Raw genomic sequence first — 14,277 nt, 5'->3', positions numbered from 1 at the left:
ATCCGCTCGAAGTATTGCATTTTGAAAAGAAAGACAAGAGACTATGTATCATTATGTTTTCTATTCCAAAGTGAAAAGAATGATCGACCTCCTCGCACGTTTTGTAAACAATTGAGTTTACCTTGTCCATCTTGAAATGTAAGTGCATCATGATAAAAAGGTATGTGTTTTATTAAATCTAAGAATCAATCAAATAATAAGATATTATGTTACTTTAACGATTGTGGTTTTATTTATTGTATATAGTGGTTGCTAGCTTTGCACCACATATTGTTAAATGCACCTGAAGTTGCAAGATTTGAAATTGTAAATGAATACGGTTTCTGAGATGCACATGAAGTTGCAAGATTTGAAACCGTAAATAAGTACGATTTTGTAGATGCACTTGAAGTTGCAAGATTTGAAAGCGTAAATGAATACGATTCTGAGATGCACATGAAGTTGCAAGATTTGAAAGCGTAAATGAATACGAGTCTGAGATGCACATGAAGTTGCAAGATTTGAAATCGTAATAAATACGAGTTCTACAAATGCACATGAAGTTGCAAGATTTGAAAGCGTAAATAACTACAGTTCTGTAGTTTTTGAAATTAATTCTCTTTTGAAATTATAAGGAGAAAATATTATTCATGAAAATATCCCAGCAAATTTTCAAGTTTCAGATTTGTTGTTACAATAGTAATATTGTAAAAGAAGTTTTAAGAAATACTCTAAATGATATCATGCCTATTTGTGGCTGAGTAAAATGGTGGACTATTAATGAAAAGTCATGAAGCTCGTCTTATTGGTTCTGTTCCATTCCCTGAAGTGAATGCAACAATTCATGATATGCCTGAAAGAAGGCAAAATTAAAATTATGGTCATGACTGTGGAAGAGGATGAGACAAAAGACGGAATAATTACCGTCATTATTATGGAAATAAATAAGAGAATAATAAAGATTCTCAATATAACAATTCAATGAGTGAAGATAATATTTGTTACCAATGTGGTATGAAAGCCATTAGACATGTATCTGTCATACTCCACAATATTTAATTAAGCTTTGTGAAGCCTTAATTAAAGAAATAAAAATAATGTGGAGATAAATTAGATTTTCCAAAATCATGATACTTGAGCAATTTTTGCCTATAAAAGGAATGATTTTGATGGCCTCACAGATACTACATATCTAGATGCTGCAAACTTCTTTGAAGATAATAGTTGAAGATTTGATTATGTAATTATTTTCTCTTCAAATCTCATCTCATATGTTAGTTTATCTTAAATTTAATCTTTTTCTTCTATAATTTTTTTATTGACTTTCTATATATCTTTTAATATATTTTGTTTCATTTTGATGAAGAATGTGAATATTCTCTTATATGCTGTGACGCATATTATACTGAGAGAAAAATATACATATTTCTCTTATTTGATGATGCGGAAGCTAATGTTCATATAAAATCGGTAGTACAACATTGATTGGAAGCTCCGAAAGAGCTAATCTATTATTATCTGGGAGATAAAATTGGTTATAAATAATTCATTATTTTGTAGTAAGTCTCAAAGAAACTTATTAAGTTTCAAAGCTATTTGCCAAAATTATTATCAGATTGAGACTACAAATAATGGTATAAGTAATATCTATACAAAGTTATTAGATATTTCTCCCAATTTGTACTACGAATATCGCATGGTTGAAACACATGCTTGGATAAATCAAATGAACATTGATTCCAATAATTTTATTATTTGGCATGACTGGTTGGACCATACCGGATCAAGTATGATGCGAAAAATTATTGAAAATTCAATTGTCATCCATTGAAGAACCAGAAGATTCTTCAATTAAGTGAATTTTCTTGTATTGTTTGTTCTCAAGAAATATTTATTATTAATATTCACCAGCTAAAGTTGAGATTGAACATTTTACGTTTTTGAAACGTATAGAGGGTGAAATGTATGGGCCCATTCACCCATCATGTGGACCATTCAGATAATATATGATTTTAATAGATGCATCTATAAAGTGGTCACATGTATGTTCATTATGAACTCGCAATTTGGTGTTTGCGAGATTGTTTGCTCAAATAATGAGATTAAGAGCATAATTTATGAATTATAAGATAAAGACAGTTTGTCTTGATAATGCTGGTGAATTTACATCTCAGGCTTTATGATTATTATATAACAACTGAGATCACAGTTGAATAGCCTGTTGTTTATGTTTATATCCAAAATGGTTTAGCAAAATCATTTATTAAATGTCTCCAATTAATAGCTAAACCATTGGTTATGAGAACAAAGCATCATTTGTACGCATCGGGCCAAAAGGTTGTCATAAATTCTCCCTATTACAATTGGCTTATGGTCAGAAACCAAATATTTCTCATCTTAAAATTTTTGGATGTGCGGCTTATGTTCTAATTGCTCCACCACAGCGCACAAAGATGAGTTCCCAAATAAAGTTGGGAATATATGTTGGATATAAATCTCCTTATATAATGCAATATATTGCCAATGATAGGAGATTTATTTAATGAATTAGTTTTTCCAACATGAGGGGAGAGAATTAAACAGTTGGAAAAAGAGATTGATTGTAATGCATTATCATTATCTCATTAGATCCTCGCACTGAGCACTGTGAACTTGAAGTTCAAAGGATAATGCAATAAATATTATAAATCAACTACCAGATTTGCTGACCTGCTAAGAGTTACTAAATCTCATATTCCAGCTGTAAATGCTCCAATTAGAATTGATGTCCCAGCAGGACAATCTATCAGTGCAATTGAAATTAAACCACGTTTCTTATAGAGAGACGTGGTGGTGGGATAGTGAGGTTCAAGCTGCCATTAGGAATAAAAAAGCTAGTTTTAAGACATGGCAAAGAACTAAGGATGTTGAGGATCTTCAAAGGTATAGGTTAGATAGAAATGAAGCTAAGAAAATTGCGGGAAAAGCAAGGGAAAGGAAGTATGAAGAGTTATACAATAAGTTGGGCACAAAGGAAGGGGAAAAATCTATTTATAAGATAGCTAAGATGAGGGATAGGAAGAGTAGAGATCTTGACCATGTTAGATGTATTAAAAATGGAGATGGTAAAGTATTAGTTTGTGAGGAGGATATTAAGAAAAGATGGGAAACCTATTTCTCTAGTTTACTAAATGAGCATTCTTCAAGCACTTATGGTTCGGACGATTACACTTTTCACCAAGGCACCGGTGTCCGAACTTATATTCGTAGAATTTCGATGTCCGAAGTAAAAGAAGCTTTAAGGAGGATGAAACTCGGCAAGACACAAGGTCCCGATGAAATCCCAATTGAAGTATGGAAGAGCTTAGGAACCCATGGACTAGTTTGGTTGACTAAGTTGTTTAATAAGATTATGAGCACAGGGAAAATGCCAGATGATTGGAGGAGAAGTGTTGTGGTTCCAATTTACAAAAATAAAGGAGATATTCAAAGTTGTAATAACTATAGAGGCATTAAATTGATGAGCCATACGATGAAATTATGGGAGAGAATAATTGAAACCCGGTTGAGACACTTAACTATAGTTACGGAGAACCAATTTGGGTTTATGCCGGAAGATCTACAACGGAGGCTATTTACTTAATTAGGAGACTTATGGAAAGGTATAGAGAATGTAGGAAAGACCTTCATATGGTATTTATTGATCTAGAAAAAGCATGATAGAGTCCCTAGAGCGTTAATTTGGCAAGTACTAGAGAAAAGAAGTGTTGCAAGTAAATATGTAGATATAGTTAAGGATATGTATGATGGTTCGGTGACTAGTGTTAGAACAGTGGGGGACAAAGTAATGAATTCCGATAACAGTTGGGCTACATCAAGGGTCAACTTTAAGCCCATATCTATTTGCACCGGTAATGGATGAATTAACCAAAGACATTCAAGATGAGGCCCCATGGTGTATGCTTTTTCGGATGATATTGTGTTGATTGATGAGACCCAAGTGGGGATTAATACCAAATTAGAATCATGGAGAGTAGCTTTGGAATCAAAAGGCTTTAAACTTAGTAGATCAAGACAGAATATCTAGTTTGTAACTTTAGTCATGATCGGGCAGATGATGAAGTGGTGATACTTGACGATAAAGAGATTCCTCAGTGATTGTTTTAGGTACCTAGGTTCAATCATAAGTAAAAGAGGTGATTTAGAAGATGAGGTTTCCCAAAGAATTAAAATAGGGTGGATGAAGTGGAGAGGTGCATCCGGGGTCTTATGTGATCGCGTATTCCATTAAAGCTAAAGGAAAATTTTATAGGACCGTTGTCCGACCAGCTATGATGTACGGTCAAGTGTTGGCTGTTAAGAAGAATCATATAGATAAACTCGGTAGCAGAAATGAGGATGCTAAGGTGGATGAGTGGCAAAACTAGGATGGATAAGATAAGAAACGATCATATTAGAGTTGGTCCGGGAGTTGCTCCTATAAGTGATAAGCTTAAGAAAGTCGTTTGAGGTGGCACGGCCACTTCAACGGAGACCTATAAATGCTCCTGCTCGGAGAAGTGATATAATCCATATTGAAGGAACTAGAAGAGCTAGGGGTAGACCTAAGATAACCTTAGGAGAAGTGGTGAGAAAGGATATGTATAGCTTAGGCCTTGTATCTAGCATGGCCTTGAACAGAACCGATTGGAGGGCAAGAATCCATGTAGCCGACCCCATTTAGTTGGGAAAAGGCTTATTGTTGTTGTTGTTGTTGTTGTTAAAAGGTGGAAGATCAATCGGTTCCAAGGATAAAATCCTAGAAAAAGAAAGGAGCAAATGATCAAGATGGTCATAAAATGGAGACAATTGATTATGAAAATCCGAAGACATAACTTCTATAAAACCCCGAAGAGGTTCAGTACTGAAAATAATGAAGAGATCTCGATTAGTTATGTCATTGTAGGAAAAAGATGGAACCGAAAAGATAAAGTTGTCGACAACATTTTTGTATATTATGTTATTGTTGAAATAATACATCAAGACGAGGATCTTGAATATAAATTTGTTGATAAATATAAATCAAGAAATGATTGGCCAAAATGTAAAGACGCAATTCAAGCAGAATTGAATTTGCTTGCAAAATAAAGTTTTTGGACATGTAGTCCAACATCCGAAGGTATAAAGCCGGTGGGGTACAATCGAGTTTTGCGAAAAAATGAAATGAGAAAAAGAATGAAATCGTGATATATAAATCATGAATTATGGCACAAGAATTTCGCGAGATGCGGCATTGATTACATGGAAACATGTTCTCTTGTGGTGGATGCAATCACCTTCAGATATCTTATTAATGCAGATATGGAAATTTTGACATGCGCTAATGGATATTATTAAAGCCTATTTATATGCTCACTCGAGTGTAAAATATATATATGAAAATCCTTGAAGGATTCAAAATGACTCAAGCATATAAAAATTCCTAGGAAGTTTGCTCAATAAGGTTTCAAAGATTACCAAGGCATATATGGTAATCTCCTAGTGGATATTTACTAAATGAAAAGCATAAAAATGATCCAATTTATTATTGTGCCTTTATTAAAGGATATGGATCTAATTTTAGTAAGATATATGATGATGATTTAAATATCATCAAACTCGAAGAGTTTCCAAAAGCAAGATTATTTTAAGAAAGTTGAAATGAAAATCTTGGAAAGACAACGATTTGTCTTGATTTGTAAATTGAGCATTTGACGAATGAAATATTTGGTCATCAATCAACTTATATAGAGAATATTTGAAGAGATTTTATCTAGATAAAATACATCCATTAGTACCCCAATGGTTGTGAGATTGTTCAATATAAAGAAAGATTTATTTCGACCCCAAGAAAACATGAGAATCTTGGTCAAGTACCATATCTAGTACTATTGGCATTAATGTATCTCGATAATACACAATCGGATTAGCATTTCTATAAGTTATTAACAAGATTTATTTATTCTCCAATACGAAGACACTGAAATGTTATAAAACATATATTTCAGTATATTCGAGAAATTATTGACATGATATTATTTTATGAATGTGGATATCAACTTACTAGTTTTGCAGATGCAGGATATTTATCTGATCTACATAAAACTAGATCTCTAACATGCTATTTATTTTCAAGTGAATGTTAGTTATTTTATATTTGGTTAAGATCAATGATACAATACATTCATGAAGCATGCAATCTTCTACCCTATATATAGTGGAATGAAGGAAAATGAAAAAAAAAAAAAAGAGGTGTGAAAAAGTATTTATCGTGAGTCCTATATTTTACTTTTCACAAAGTCCTACAAATTTTATGGAATTTTAAAAAGACTTGGGGTGAAAAAATTGAGTGCCATTTTAAGATTTAAATGAAAAGTACGAAAATTTTGTTTTTTTCAAAAATTTCCCACCCCACCTTTGTTCCAAAAATTTCCAACAAGCAAACACTGTGTTTATTTGCAAAAGTGGGGTGGAAAAAAAAAACATGTAGGAGAAAGAAAGGATATGAAAATGTGGAAGAATATTAATTGTGGGTCTCACATTTTTTCACAAAATTCCACACATTTTGTGAGGTTTTGAAAAAGCTTGGAATAAAAAAGTTAGATTGCCATCAGACGAATTTCTTTAAATTAAGAAAATGTGTCTCTAATTTTCCCACATCAAACAACAAAACAATATATACTTTTAAGATCTAAAGGAAAAGTAAAAAAAATATGTTTTTTTCAAGAATTTCTCACTCTACTTTTATTCTAGCAAACAAACACAGCTTTAGTGAATGGGTCATGAATCCAACTCTTCCTCATGTTATATTTAATATTCTGCACCCTCTAATATAAAACTACCAGTTCCGAAAAAAATAAGTATTCTTAAAATCTTACCACGGTAAAACCAGTCTTTCTTCTTCCCCACTAGTAAATCCTATTGCCTCCCTGTCATCATCATCTGACCTCAACATATCAGAGCCAAATGACCTGTGCTACATGATGGAACAAAGATCCAAACATATTTTAAAGCCTGGCCCAAACTAGGTCCAGATTGATCGAAATCTTCACATAGTTTAAGGCCTGGCTCAAACTTCCTTCAGAAACATCTCTACAAACTTGTGTCTCTACAAACAAATAATATCTAAGTGTCAGGAAACAGTTGGTCTAATGCATCTTCCAGAGGCCAGTGAGAATCCAACAAAAGATTATACCCGTGAAAACCGACAAGGCTCCTCAGATCACAAGTGCTCTGGAGAACAACAGCAACCATTACATTTCCCACACATGACACAACCCTCAAAACAATACCTACCCCTTGTTTTCCAAAACTCCCATCAAACAAAAACAAAAAACAAAAAACAAAAATAGTGAAAAGAAAACAAAAAGCAGTGGCAGCCATCCTTGGGAGGAATGCCTTGGAATTTGCCATATTGCATTCACACCCACCCGGACACAATTCTGATGAATGTTATATTACTTGGGGAGAGTATTACAAAGCATTAAAAAAAACCAAGAACTACATTGATAATTTACATAACTACAGCATTGCATCTTACGGGTCAAGAAAGTCTTTAACTTCTTCCCCAGCATGAACACGGAAAAAAAGTAAACAGCAATTTAGCAATCATCTAACAAAAAGATCTTAGGACAGATCGCAATTGGTCATGTCACCTTTTGACCTGCACTACTGTATATAAATCCTGGTGGTTTTCACTCTGTACCCCCTTCAAATTATGGTTGACCATCAGCCCTATTACCTTTCAGGCGTGCAATCAGTTCATCCTGCACATGAACACACATGAATGATTACTAATGTTGAGAAAGTAAAATGGCTAGGACATATTTTGCCCATACACTGATTCAAGGAGATCACGTCCTTCCTGGGATTGTCTACATATAAAGCAGGCCAACAAAATCCACCCCCACCCCCTCCCCAAGAAGGAAAAAAAGGAAAACTGCTGATTGTATGAAAGATTGGATAAATCATCATATGCTCTAAGATCATCAAGGTCGACCATCAACACTACCATTCAAGAGACTTTATTTGCTGCCTTTTTTTTTTTTTATTTTTTATTTTTTCCCCCCTTTTCTTATCTTTTTTTTTTAATTTTTTTCTGGGGTGCCAGCTGGGGGGGGGAGGGGAGGGAGACGGTTGTGGGAGTGTTTCTATGATTTTGTTCCCCACCCATTACCCGCCTTTTCTAGGCATCCTGGCTGTGACAGAATTGCTGCTCAACTAGGCTAAATCAGATAACCAGGTAGGATAATAGCAGAGCAACGACAACAAGGAGACCCATTTACCAGGTCAACAAGATCAAATCTACATGGACCACTGAATGAATCACAAGATAAGTGTTCTGGGTACAATGGAGAGCTTTTTAAGTCGAACTGGATCTGTTACTAACTTAACAAATAGCGACTAGGTTCTTACCTTCTTTCCTTTTATTGACAGACGCCTTTCCTTTAGAAGGGCACGGAGCCTCTCCACAGTTAGACTCTGGAGATCCTTCTGAACCATGCGAGTACTTGTTCCCACTACACAATGAATAATCCATCAACAATCCAAATGAAACTCAAATAAACAATTAGAGTGTTCTCAGCGAACATACATACTGAAATGTAGTTCATAAAAATTTCCCAAAATTTGCCCAACACAGGGAGGAAAGTTTTCAAAAAGAATGAATATCCTACCAAGCAGAAAATGGTATGCTAGCAGAAAAACAGGGCATCGAGTTTCAATTAATGAAAACTACTACAGCCTAATCTTACCAGTGAAGTAAAATCCACAATCCTGAGACCAGCTGTATGATTACATCTACAATAGGATCCAATGGAGGTTTGTAACCCATAGATCAAGGTTGTTATCCATCAATAACAGTACAGACAAAACTTTTGGATCAAACCAGGAGTGACAAATGATGATGGGCAAGGCCCAATCCAATTAATCAAAATTCCAGTTTGCTGATGGTGACCAATATGTCTGAAATTCAGAACTTTCTAAAAGAAATCTAAAAATAAATTAAAAAGATGCAACGTTGGTACAATTTAATGATTATCATTAGGCTTTCCACACACAAATCTTTTAAAATTGAGACAACAAAAATAAAGAGGCTGCTAATGCCTGGCAAATTGGTCTATGGACTATTTAGTTGGTTATTGAATGAAGAACAAGAATTTTATGATTTGTTCCTGGTCAAGAATATCTATATTGTAGGTAATGGACATGCAACTTTCAGGAAATATAAGCCAGACATACCCATTTTGATTTTGCAAGAAGGGATTTCTGTTGAAAGATTCAAGAATGAGCCAGAAGTTTTGAGTCAAACATAAAAAACATAAGCCATAAGTACGACAATAAGCACTAAGGAAACAGAATTTTTTTACCAAATATCATTTTTGAAGCCCCAAAAAAATAAATAAAAAAATAAAGCAGATTTGATAAGATGAAATAATTGAGAACTGAAATTCACAGGTTAATGCCTATGTAAAACTGTATGCTCATGAAGATTAAAAAGTAACCAACTTTGAAAATGGTAACTAAAAATAATGAATTGAGGATATAGAGTTAGCAATAAGTAAATAAAATTATGACAGCTTACCTTGTTGAGGACTTCCAGTATTATTTTTCACGTTTGCTTTCTTAGCCAAAGGCTTCACATCTAAAGCTCTCTCAGCAGCTCTGTACATAAAAACATCACATATGATCTAGGTTCAAAACCATTTACAACTACAAATTGGCACAGTGTTTATACAAGAACAAAGATCTAATTTCTCTTTGCTGAATGATTTGGATCACAACTTTCACCCAGGTACACTACAAGGAATAGATCTTACCAACCAAATGTAGAAGCAACAAAAAATAGAGATATCAAGCAACTTTTTAAGAATAACATAGGTTTTCCCCTTTTTTTTTTTTTTTTTTTTTTTTTTTTTTGGGGGGGGGGGGGGTGGGAAGGGTGGGGGTGGGAGGGGGAGGAGGGAGAGAGACTGGAACGCAGAGTTCTCTACTCAAGACTTCTAAAAAAGGAAGTCAAACAAAAACAAAGAAATTTCGCATGAATACACACTAAGACAACAAAAGCACAGCAGCACACAACCACAAGAATATAAACAGAATAGGGGATTAGAAGATTTGAACTACAGTTTTTCAATAGAAAAACTGAATCAGTACCTCTTGCCTTTGGAGTACACAGCTGTTGCTTTACCCTTTGTATCCTTTGGGCCGGGTTCACTTTTCTGTTTCTTAAGGGTGAGAGACCTAATCAGAATGTTTGTTTGGTTCGTCTTTATTAGTTGCTCCTCTGGATAGAAAGACAAGTGAAAGCAATAATTTAAAATCTTTTACAATAAATAAGTTAGACAAATGGTTATATTACAAAAGAAACTGCAGCAACCACCCTCCAAAGAACCAATATTTCCACCAAAAAAGGTGAAAAAACAAGCTAATAAATAGAAATTTATCACAAGATACACTTCACTAATAGCTAGGTGTGCAACAGCAATATGCTAGCTAGGTTGAAAAAATCTAAACACAAACACAAAAACTGACAAAAGGTTCCAAGCTGACACAGGAAAAATGAGGAATTAAATTAGTATACTCAATCATCTAACCAGGTAGGTGACTTGAATTGGATGCAACTGTTTGATGCAGCATTACAAGGAAAAGGACATTCAGATTTTGACAATGCAAAGTAAATATCGTCTTTTATTAGCATTCAAAGCAATCCAAGCTGTTCATACTTATTCTGCAACCTACATCCTTTTTATTGAGTTTGTTGAGATTTGTGATAGATACTGCTGTAGTTTCTATTCTTGGATTGAGAGTTAGTGAGTCAGCCGAGCTTTTTGCACAACGCATACATAATTTACATTCAAAGATACAACAATGGATTGCTTCCCGCAATGAGGTATATAAGTCTCGTGTAGATGTTCACCGAAGGCTACAGGAGTTCAAAGTAGATGACTTGGTAATGGCTCGGATCCACCCGACTAGGTTTGTGAGAGGAAAAGCGAGCAAGCTCGTGGGGCCCATTCAAGGTAATTAAGAGGATTGGCACAAGTGCTTATATGATTAACTAGCTGTTTGCAAAATTAAATAACCACAAGTGCACAATATCGTGTAGCTAACAATTATTTTATTTTGCAAACAAGTTTTTGGCGCCGTTGCCGGGGAGATATTTGTCCATCTTATTTTCCTCATTCTTAGGTAAATCGAAGTGTTAAAAAAAAATAAAAAATTCAAAGATATTACTCTTAACTTGAGTAAAACAAACGTATAGTCGTCCCCACTCTACTACAGAATCCCCAGGATTCGATTGTAGGTAGCTCCGAAGACTATATGGATTCCCTTCCTGTCAAACCTATACAGCGCTCAGCTATACGGCAACCTTACGGCTTTGGAATCATTGTTTCAATCTTTGTGGTGGGGAAATCCATTACTTCTCCTTTTGCTTTTGGTTTTACTTTATTTTCTTTTCTTCTTTAGTTCCTTTAAAAAAAAAAAAAAAAAAAAAAAAAAACTCATCTTCCATAAGAGCCTTCAATTGCATTAGGAGGTTAGTGCATGCATGTCTGGACTCGTGATTCCACCAATCGACTTGTTCGAGTATCTACCTTGACCATGGGAGACATAACCACCTAAGAGTCTTAGGGATAGATTTTACCCAACTCGGTCTGCACAACCCTCCTGTATACGTTTACCTAACGTAAGGGGTAACAATTTTAAACTTAAACCTAACTATCTGTTTATATTACCCCAATTTCATGGGTTACCTAATCAAGATGCATATTTGTTCCTTAGGGAGTTTGAGGAGGTTTGTGTCCTTATGAAGGTACAACAACTCACTGATGATGCCGTAAGATTACAGTTTATTACCTTTGCATTAAAGGACCAAGCCAAAAAGTGACATATTCCTTGCCTTTCTTTTTCACGAATTGGGTTCGAACCAACACTTCAGGTGGCTTTACAGCCTACCTCTAGATAGCATTACCACATGGGAACAATTCACTGTACTATTCTTGAAGAAATTCTTTCCTTTTTCTAAGACGAATAAAATAAGAAATGACATTCTTCAATTTTGTCAAAACCCACTGAGTCCTTTGCCAAGGTAATGGAGATGTTCCAAAGCCTTCTCCAAGAATGTCCTCACCACAGTTTAGAATTATGGCATTTATGCCAAATAATTTATGAGGGTATCGACTATCAAATTAAGCAACTTTTGGAATCTATGTGCCCCATAAGATTTACATCGTTCACTGATGATTCCAAAGCTTGGGAATTTCTTTTAGACCTAGCAGATAGAACTAGAGAATGTGAATCAACCCAAGAATTTGAAAGGACTAGTAGGGGGTATTTTGTTGATAACCAAGTTTATAAGAATGCACAAATAGATAGTCTTTTGACAAAGTTAGAGACTTTGGTAGTAAAGGCTGCACCACCACCACCAAGTCAATCACATTTTATTGACAAATCTATTGCTATATGTGCATGGTGTCAGTCTCCTACACATGTAATTGAGGAATGCCCTAGCTATTCTGAAGGCCAACATGAAAATGTTAGTGCGATGTTCCCAAACCGTACAGTAACACGTACAATCCTGGATGGAAGAATCATCCTAACTTTTCATGGTCTCAAGGGCAAAACCAAAATGGATTAAGCAATAATTCCACACAAAATCAATTTGGTGCTCTCTCAGAAACAAAGTGCACAATTTTTTGATTATCAAAATGCCCAGTTCCCTCAAGCACCAACTTTTCAAAATGCTAATTTAGCCAGGCCTGTCAATCCACTTGATATGCCTCATATGCCTCTCATTGCACAAAATCAATCATCACTTGGTTTTAATAGAGGTAATAATCCGAAGTTTTTTCGTCTCTCTACCTTAAAGAAGAACATGGAAGTACTTTCCAGCACCATCATGATTTATATGCATAATATGGAAAAACATATTTCCACTCTTTCAAGTGCTTTGTATGAGCGAGAAAAAGGTAAAATGCCTAGCCAACCTGAGTTAAATCCTAGGATTCAGATTCAACAAAGACCATCAAATTTACCAAATCAAGTCAACCAAATTGAATCCTCCCCTTATTCTTTAGCTTCAATAAATTTTGTATCTGCATTGCGAAGTGGGAAAAGGTATTTAACAGGTGAGTCACATATTAATGAAAAGAGCAAGATTAGTGACCACTATTATGAGGAGAATGTTCAAGTATCTCCTAATAAGGGTTTGTCTGAGAAACAAGTAGAAGTTAAGGATGAGCTGTTGGATTCTATTAGGAGTCTAATAAGAGTTTGTATAGGAGTTAAATTAGAGTTTTTATTCATGTAAAATTCTATTCCTTGTAATAGTCTACTTTCCACTTAATTATAAATAGAGGGCTTGAGATCATGTATCAATAAGCCATTCTACTACAATCATTTATTTCAACATGGCATCAGAGCCTAATCTCAATTAGGGAATTAAGAAGAAAAAAAAGAGAGAAGAGTGTCGAACTTACCTCCTGGCCTCTCTTGTTGTCTCTATTGTAGAAAAGGATCGAAACCCATCGTTTTTTTTCTAGCAGTTCTTCAAACCAATCTCTGTCGTAGAAAAGGATCAAAACCCATCGTTTTTTTCTAGCAGTTCTTCAAACCAATCTCTGTCGTAGAAAAGGATCAAAACCCATCGTTTTTTTTCTAAAAAAAGGGAAAGAAGAAGAGAAGAAGAAGCCTGCACTACCGCTGCTCCTGCAACCTTTTTTTTCGCTGATTTCTCTTATTCTTCATCTGAAGCCTGCGATTCTGAAGCCTGGTTCTTCATCTGAAGCCTGCGATTGAGGTTCTTCGATTGGGATTCTGCCTCAAGATTCTGCGATTGAGGTTCTTCGATTGGGGTTGTTCTTAAAGCCTGCGATTGAGGATCGATTCTTCATCTAAATCACTTCGATTAGCCCAAACAAAATATATGTTTGAGGTTTATTTTGGTAAATTTGCATTGCAGGGACTTATATGTAAATTTGAATAAGTTCTGAGATTTATTTGCAAATTCAGATTTTCAGGGACATAATTGTCATTACTGAAAAAAGAAGAAGGAAAAAAAGAGGGTAATTCTAACCTTTTTTTTTAGGTGGTTTGGCTGTTGCATTCTGCCACATTTCAGTTAATTTGAAGAGTGAAGACGAAGAACTTCCAGACAATTCTTTCAACATGGCAGCCACAAATGATACTACTGCTCCCACTGGATCCGAATATTTTCCCACTCTTCATTCTCTTTCGGTAAGATTTGACGGCACAAATTACTTGATCTGGTCTCGATCTGCTTACCTGATTATTGCTGGA

At 34.9% G+C, this 14,277-nt stretch overlaps 1 protein-coding gene across 1 annotated transcript in view; it reads right to left on the bottom strand.

Moving 5' to 3' along the window:
• Positions 1 to 6,467: 6,467 nt before the first annotated feature.
• LOC149006340 (SAP domain-containing protein) overlaps positions 6,468 to 14,277 on the bottom strand; it is a 32,871-nt gene continuing 25,061 nt past the window's right edge. The window contains exons 3-6 of the mRNA XM_089167415.1: positions 10,132 to 10,261; positions 9,560 to 9,639; positions 8,392 to 8,495; positions 6,468 to 7,742 (exon numbers count right to left, since the gene is read on the bottom strand). Of these exons, the coding sequence (XP_089023541.1) occupies positions 7,692 to 7,742; positions 8,392 to 8,495; positions 9,560 to 9,639; positions 10,132 to 10,261 (365 nt within the window). The 3' untranslated portion in view covers positions 6,468 to 7,691. The remainder of the gene's footprint in view (positions 7,743 to 8,391; positions 8,496 to 9,559; positions 9,640 to 10,131; positions 10,262 to 14,277) is intronic.

This window comes from Hakea prostrata, chromosome 8 (assembly GCF_041222555.1).
Source record: "Hakea prostrata isolate BN-2017 chromosome 8, UWA_Hpros_2, whole genome shotgun sequence".
Lineage (NCBI taxonomy): Eukaryota > Viridiplantae > Streptophyta > Magnoliopsida > Proteales > Proteaceae > Hakea > Hakea prostrata.
Note: the sequence above shows the minus strand (reverse complement) of the source record. Positions and strands in the feature narration are given on the sequence as shown.